Source organism: Protopterus annectens, chromosome 5.part0 (genome assembly GCF_019279795.1).
Source record: "Protopterus annectens isolate FY-2018-M chromosome 5.part0, PAN1.0, whole genome shotgun sequence".
NCBI lineage: Eukaryota > Metazoa > Chordata > Ceratodontiformes > Protopteridae > Protopterus > Protopterus annectens.
In genome coordinates this window covers 311,245,019-311,253,699 of record NC_056735.1, presented here as the reverse complement: position 1 = coordinate 311,253,699, position 8,681 = coordinate 311,245,019, and the positions used below count along the sequence as shown (strand labels likewise).

General features: G+C 40.3%; 1 protein-coding gene across 1 annotated transcript in view; it reads right to left on the bottom strand.

Annotated features, from left to right (window-relative positions):
• Window positions 1-8,168, bottom strand: part of PRDX4 (peroxiredoxin 4) — a 158,238-nt gene extending 150,070 nt beyond the window's left edge. The window contains exon 1 of the mRNA XM_044072290.1: window positions 7,894-8,168. Within this exon, the coding sequence (XP_043928225.1) occupies window positions 7,894-8,110 (217 nt within the window). The 5' untranslated portion in view covers window positions 8,111-8,168. The remainder of the gene's footprint in view (window positions 1-7,893) is intronic.
• Window positions 8,169-8,681: the final 513 nt, after the last annotated feature.

The window sequence follows — 8,681 nt, the reverse complement described above, 5'->3', positions numbered from 1 at the left end:
TTTTGAATGATCTTTTTGTATTTCTCTGAACTGTTGGTTGGCTAAGTTTTCATTTTAGGTGACTGTGCATTTTGCTGTAGGCCAGCCTCTGAAACAGCTGTGGTAATAAGGTCACAAAAACATTTCACCTGTGCATAATTACTTGTGTGTATACCTGCATTATATGGAATACATGTTTAAGGTTTGTTGTCACTTCAAGCCTATACAGAGGTTACAACTAAGTCATATGTTCAGATTTCCACAAATTACTCTGACTCTTAAATTCTCATGAGGGTGACGGCCTACTCCACTGTGCCCTTGTGATTACCGAGCACTACGACTGCCAAATATTACAATACCCACAGAAGGGAGCAAAGTACTCATGTATGCAAGACAACAGGTGCCTACAATTTCTTCTTGGGGCATTCTGCATATCTACGTGCAAAAGTATAATACAAAAATAGAAATGAACCATTCTAAAGTTCACATTGAGGGAAACTAGCTTTGCAGTTTGCTACTTTCCTTCATAATGCATTCTGTTACTGCCTTGGCAGATTTTAACTGGACTTCCTCTGTGCAGCATCATGCATTCATGTTGGGGTACTGGGTGCGGCAGTAACTAATCTTTTAACACCCCTCTACATTTACGGTTTTATTCTGTACAAAAAAAGGACATTTCTTGCAGCAACATTTAATAACACTTGTACTAGGGCAATATCCAGAAAAATACTTAAAATACAAATGCCTTACTATGCCACAAAGCAGTTCTGCTGACAAGAGCAGATAGCTCAGGAAACTGCCTTTTTCTTAAAAAGTCTGTTGACACAAAATGGATGAAGGTGTGTCATGTTTGTTAAACTAATTACAAGATAATACTGTTTAGTATTTATATTGGCTATTTTGCATTACATGCTTCTTAATCAAGACTGAATATAACTAACGAATAGAACTAAATGACTCTGGGCACTGGTGCAAGCCCACTTTTTTTTCTAAAAAAAAGTAAAGTATTAAAATATTTTTTCTCCTAAAGTTTGGTTCTAGCTCCAATTACTTTATAAGGGTTTGTGACATACAAAACTATGAAACATGCACGATTCCTTCTAAAACACACTAAAGTTTATATAAACATATCTGCAATCTTCATATTTAAAAAATGTCTTTGTATTTAGAATTTGAACCCCTTTACATTTACAAAGCTTAGTCAAACGTAACAAAGAACACTGCTCAGCTGGAGAGAGGTGTAGCATGGATGTGGTAAAAGGGGGAAGCTACCACAGGCACAGGGTGTTAGGAGTTGCAATAATGAGACACCAATAAGTCAACAGTGCACCACTGGCATTCAGAAACAACTGCATTTGCAGTCAGAGTTGAAGTTTTCTGTGTATGTATAGCAAGCAGTGTGCTTCAATTTTAAACAAGCACACACACACACGCACATTTCATATATCTACATATTTAAATAGTTTTTTCCTCTTTCTGTCCTCAAATATGAGTTAACTGTTGGTCCTTCAACTTAAAAATTTAGGGATTGGAACAGTGAGACAGATCAGCTCTGAAGAGTAGCAAATGAAGACATTCTAGAAGACTGCAAAGCTTAATTTGAGCACTGCACTCATTACAAATGATGTTCAGGTCTTTGGGACTATTGCAGACTCAAATAAAATTTGGAATACAACTGAAAAAGGATTCTGTATAGGATGGAGCAAGATTCAGGAAACGAGAGTGAGAAAGACATCAGAAAACTATGTACTCCAAGATTCAACCAAGGACCTCAGGTGAAACTAAAGAAAAACTATAATTTGTAATAGAAAAAAAAATGGTGTCGGGACTAAGGATACGAGATACTGCCCAAGTAGTTAACTGATGCGAGACACAATCACAGCTCAGTTTACTTCAAAACAAGTTTCATCTGTATGATCAAATGTATAAGGAATCGAAGGCTGCCCTTAATGTATTTTTTTCAGGACTGACCAGATGTCTCCAGAAAGACACAATCACAGCTCAGTTTACTTCAAAACAAGTTTCATCTGTATGATCAAACGTATAAGGAATCGAAGGCTGCCCTTAATGTCTTTTTTTCAGGACTGACCAGATGTCTCCAGCAAAAGAAACATGAAAAATGACAACTGTCTTGTGGTGTTCCTGTTCTCAAGTACTTTTTAAATTGCCTGTTAATGTTGCAGAAAATTAGGACTTTGTAGATGAAACACACATGATACGAAGAAATACAAAATAAAAATTCTACATGAAACAGTTTGTTTTGATGAGTAAAAATCCAGTCATTTACAGTGACTGTGGGTCTCTTTAGCCAGCAAATTTTTACAAAAATGTCTCATTTTGGCAATAGGAAAGTGTTGATCTACAACATCATTTTTGTCCACAGTCCCTATTTTATTTACATAAACCTTGCCGGAACAATTACCAAGCACTAATCGGACACAAAAGTAGCTTGTGCATCCATGTGTACATTTTTGCAGGATCACACAATATGAATGTCCAGTGGGTATTTAACCAGAGTGCCCTGAACCAATGATCAAATGACTGGGTATGTAACCAAGACTGAGCTGTTACAGGGATGGATCCGGAATTATATGGATTTTGCCATGCAGGTCCAACTTCTGCTGATTAGACAGTACTTTTAAACAGAAGGACAGCTCTAGTTGCAGATGTTTAATCCTGATTTTTGTAATTGTTCATGTAGCACCTGCACGTTCTCCTACTGTTTACATGGGTTTTCTCAAGAGTACTCCAGTCCTCCCCCACATCTTAAAAACATACTAGCTGCTAAATGCAGTTCTTCATATACTGTATTTAGTCCTTGCCTTCATGGCCTCGCTAAGGCCTTCATGGTTACTGAGAGAGGATGGCAGTAAGTGACTAACATTGGTCTGCCCATCTTGTGGGGGTGGGGTAGTGGGGGACAGGGAGAGATGGTTCCAGTTAGTTGACTGCCACCATACAAATGAGGCTTGCACAGCACTGAAATGGCTAGGACTGTAAAAGGTATATTTATTGATTCCAAGTTGATGACAAAACCCTTCAAAGGCTGTAGGTTGAAGTAGACTCAAACAAAGGAAGTGCATAGGATGCATTGTGGTGACATACTTGCTAGTGCCAGCCACTAGGGGTGGAGTTAGGGCTATAATGAAATGCCTTAATTGCTAGGGTGCCTGCAAGGCAAAAACTTCTCTACAGCTGCCTATACGAGAGCCTCTTTGGTCAGCTCTCATCCTTGTATTGGGTAAGGGATGAGCTTAAAATACACTGAGGAGTCTGGATAGTCAGTACGCATGGAGATAATATAGACACGCTTACTTATTTCTATTTTATTACTGGGATAGTCCAATAGAACTCAAGAGAACCCCTTTCTAGCAGAGGTCAAGGTAGAAAAGCTACACAGACGTTTACACAATACAAGATGCAACATGAACAAAAAAAAAAAAAATCAATGCAAGACCAACTAGAAAAGAAAGAATGTATAGAAAATAGGCATATGTACAGTCAATCTAGGGTAGCATAAAAATGGCAAATAAAGGATTAGCAAGACATCGATGTTGTAATGAACTAAAGGTCAGAAGGATAAGTTATAAATGATGGTAAACTATACAAATTCAATTGCATGGTGTTACAGCAGCTTTTTTTGCATAAGAAAGTCATGAAACTGAGTAATGTACAACAGTCATATGATAGGAAGATTGTATATTTTGACAAAATAAACATACCAAGTTAAATTAGATGTTAGTGTTAAAACAACTTGGATCTATGGCTGCAACACAGCAAACTACCCCAAGGACTGCTCCATGTGTGCAACACAGAAAACTACTCCAAGGACTGCTCCCTGTGCTACTAATGGGATACAGAAGGCCAAACTATAATCAGATGGGATAGGTTATTTCAGGCACAAAAACGGAAATTGGCTAGGCTTAAAATGGTCCGCAGGGGCAGCTAGCTTAGCACTTAACTATAAACATGTAACAGAATTAGGACTACACATTTATATTGCTTACAGCATCTGTGTGAGTAACTTGGGTAGATAGTGGAGGCGTGTCCATATTCATTAAGGATATCCACACCTCCAGGCTAGTTGCTCAACATAATGCATCTGAAGTTATCCAAGTGTAACTAACACTGGGCAAGACTGCAATCCAGGTTGTAGCTTGTTACAGATCCCCCACTATGCCCCAGGATTCACACTCTTCATTTCTTAAGATAATGGAAAATATTAAGGTACAACCCAATACCTTAATTATGGGCAATTTCAACTACCCCACCATCAACTGGGAAAACTCCTCATGTACCAACTCATTCGCTCAACGTTTTCTGGAATTTATAAATTCCAATGACTTGGATCAGCCTGTCCACACCCCCACCAGGGGCAGCAATATCCTGGACCTGGTCATTACCAATATGGGTAACCGGTGTTCCATGCCAGAGGTTGACTACTAGCTGGTCAGATGAGACCACAAGCTAATGACCCTAGACATCCATATCCCACCTCCACCCCCCCCCCCCATTAAGGAAACCTCTGTCTAAAACTACTCCAAAGCCAACTTCATGTTTCTTAAAACAGAAGTGGCAAACTTCACGACACCCATGCAGATGGAAAAAAAGAGGTACGACTGCTGAATCTTACACAAATGCACTGTATATGCACATACACAAATGCATGGATCGTGCCATCCCCAACAGAACCAAGAAGCTATCCTCAAAAAAAAAAAAAAAAAAAGGGGGAAGCTAATCTGGTGGTCCCCCGTCATAAAAAAAACTCTGCAACAGAAGGAAGAAGCTGTTGCAAAAAAAAAAAAAAATCCCAAGACTGGAGGAACTCCCTGAAGAGCCTCAGCAAGAAGTGGAGATCCCTCATAAAATCATCCAAAGCCAGTTATGAAAATAAAATCGCCACTGATTCCAAAGACAACCACAAAGCATTCTACAGCTATGTCAAGAATCTCAATGGCAACACTCAGATCTGCTCTGAGCTACAGCACAATGGCACTAGATGCACAGAACCAACCAATATTACCAACATCCTGGCAGATATGTTCAGTGCTAACTTTGCCCCCCCCCCCCTCCAAAGGGCCTATCTTAATACCGGAAGAATGCAAATCCCCCGTAATTACGGATGAAGTAAAGACTGCACTCTCCAAAGCCAAGAATGCAGCATCCATGGGACCAGACAACATCCCAGGCTGCATACTGCACAAACTACAGAACGAACTGGCACCCCACTTAAGTACCATGTTCAATCATAGCCTCACCTCAGGCTATATATCTACTGAATGGCACACAGTGACTGTTATCCCACTTCACAAAGGGGGTGTTACCACAGACCCCAGAAACTACCGCCCCATTAGCCTGATAAGCCTGGTCTGCAAGACCATGAGATGTATCATCTTGGAGCTTATAAACAATGACAGAGATAACCTCCAAACCCTGGACCCCACACAGCTTGGGTTTGTAAAAAGTAGACCACGTCTATTAAAGCTGACTGACTTCTTTGTAGTAGTCACTATAGCCGTAGATGAGGGCAAGGTAGTGCACACAGCCTATCTTGACCTCGCTAAGGCTTTCAATACCATCCCCCACGCTGGAATTATAGATAAACTCACTAAACTGGGCATAAATCCCCATGTCACAAGATGGGTGACCAACTGGCTCACTGACAGAACCACATAGTAGAAATAGCCGACTTCAAGATAGACTTCAGACCCAGTGACGAGTGGAGTACCACAGGGTTTGGTCCAGAGTCCTCTCTTGTTTGGCATCTACTTCTCTGAAGTGCAGGCCAACACAGAAGGTCTTTGGCAGGCCAACACAGAAGGTCTTTGGCCAACAAGGTTCGCAGATGACTGCAAATTGGGAGCCATAATAGAATCACCTAATGATGTAGACATTCTACAAAAGGGCCTCACAGAGACAGATGCTTGGTGTCAAAGTCATGGCTTCAAGCTCAATGCCAAGAAGTGCACTGTCATCCCCTTTGAGAAAAACTCGGTACCCGTGAACTACCACATAGGTGGTAGCTCACTAAACACTGAAAGTGTGATAACAGACCTCAGGACACAGGTGGACAGTAGTCTCTCCTTTGATAACCACATTGCCACAGTAGTCAGGAAATCCTTCTACATGTTACACCCCATTACAAAAGGGTTCTCCTCTAGAAAAAAGGTCATTCTTCCTCTCTACTCATCCCTCATCAGACCCATTATGGAGTGCAATACTCAGTTTGGCATGTATCTCAAGACACCTACAACAATTGGAAAGGCCACAGAAATACCCAAGAGGATTACCGGCCTTAAACAGATGCCATATGCAGACCATCTCAAAAAACTCCAGCTCTACTCAGTCACATATCGCCTACTCAGAGGTTCATAGGTAGCTAACTGCCCTTGAGAGCCATTTTAAGCCTAGCCAATTATCCCTGTGAGACTCGCAAACACTTTAACCATTAGGCCACCCTCCCGATCTCTGCCTAACATACAAAGCTTTGTCAAACCCAGAGCTGTTGGACATGCTACTTAAAGAAATCCCAATCTCTCCGAAGCACGCTCCAGGGACCTAAAACCTTGTCACCTCAATAAACAGAACATGCTGGAGGGATAGATTCCTGTCACAGAGACTTCCCACCTTGTGGAACAAACTACCCATTCATGTCAAGCAAAGCTCCTCATTGGGCCCTCTAAGAAAAATCTTGACGACTGCATGGGAAATAGAAAATTCACCCTGGGATCACTTCTGCGGCACTGCTTGACAGGGTAACAGGAAAATAATTTTTTTGGGTGGCGAAAGCCAGGGTACCTTTTTGGCTAGGCTTATATAAGCCCCAGGGCCTGTCATGTTACTTGAGCACACCCCCCCCCCTTACATACAGAAGAGAGAGAGGGGATTAACTTTGCAGTGGCAATCACCAAAACCAATGCATATATGTTAACAGTTTGGAGGGGGGGGGGGCATACTACACATACCAAATCAGGGAAACAATACAAGGCTGCAAACAGAAAATGAAACTGGCTATACATTGCCCATAATTTGAAGTCCAGTGTTTTGAGTCTTAGATTTTGCAAGGAGCAAACAAAAAATTTAAGTTTTACAACAAATCATTAAAAATTAATGTCAGTAAAGAATGACAAACACTCCAGTTTCAGATTTCATATCCTTCAGAAAACACAAGCTAGAGTTTGTAACAGCAACATTTGAAAACTGTCCCAAATTAAAAAGATTTTGAGAGATATGTTTATCTAATGTTTTCAGAGTTTTGACCATAATGACGCACACGATTGGGGAACGGGGGGGGGGGGCTGCTTAGCCATAATATCAATCAAAAATCTGTCACAACATCGCAAACAAGAACGTTTCAGAAATAATTCCCCATCTAAGCTCCACGGAAGTCGTACGCGCCACGTATTTAACAGTAACCGGTATACAGAGACTTAACCGACTTTGCCTCTATGAAAGAACAACATTTGAGTCTCAAACTACAGTAACGTCTGACGTGTCACTATAGCGAGGCATCACAGGCAAAGCAAATCGCTGTCACTTTCCAAGTCACGAACAATACAACGTGATCCTACACACAAACAAGAGGCAGCGCTAAAAAGTAAGCTCAAACACTCACTAGGCAAGAATGAAATACAATTATAAATGCATTCAACTATACATACCTTAACTCATTTCTCTGGCATGCATTTTTTTTTCAAAATAACTGAACATTAGCCATCAACTTAAAAAAAAATAAACACAGTAAATACCCACCCATTCAATAAAACATTGACACCAAAGCTCAACTACTACTTATTCTGAACAAGTTTTTTGTACTATCAGAGTGTTATTACTTAAAATACCAAATATGCCGCATTCAGAAATGTTTCAGAGCTAAAATGCAACTACCACCCCTCCTTGATACACAGTACCCACTTTTAGCTTTGCTGAGATGCAAGGAATGATCAGAAACTGGTACACGGGCAGCTTCTCCTGGATATACATGCCCTCCAGCATAATTGTAACATTCTTGATCTCTTCTCCGACTGTGATGATGGGCATCCTCCTCATCACCAGTAACAGCCATAACTGCCAAAAAGAAAGTTAATGCAACCTGTAAAAGGAATGCATTTGTTAATCCAACGTGAACCATCGTAACATATGCTGCCACAAACTCTGCTCGGTAACGATCATAGACAAATCGAGAATGACGGGACTAAAAGTTAACGCGAGAATATTTTCTTCTTGAGATCCCGCCAAGAAAAGGAATCATGTGATTAAAGTATCAGTGAAGGTATACTTACTTCAACGAAAGTGTTTGCTACACGATTCGTTTTTTTAGATAAGCGCTGGTCTTAAAAAAAAACAAAAAACGCTTCTTATTACATAGTTTGTAGAATGCTCAGATTATTATCTCATATTTGATCTGTTTCTCGTGTAAATAATGGCAGACCTAAGTTTCAGACTTCCTATCGGCAGACTCTGAAAATGTGTGCTAATGCAAAACTTGTTATTCTACAAGTTTAAACTTTTTAAAGCCGCTCCCTGATTTTGAGCCTCTCTCCTATTATGTGTTTTGTCCAGAATGTATGCCCTAAAGACATTGAGAGGTATGTAAATCATTTTAAATTACATTAAAAAATAAGAGCTGTGATTAAAATACTAAAACATAGAAGCCCTCAGCCTTCAAGCTTCCATATTTGAACATTAGTTTCCTAAATATG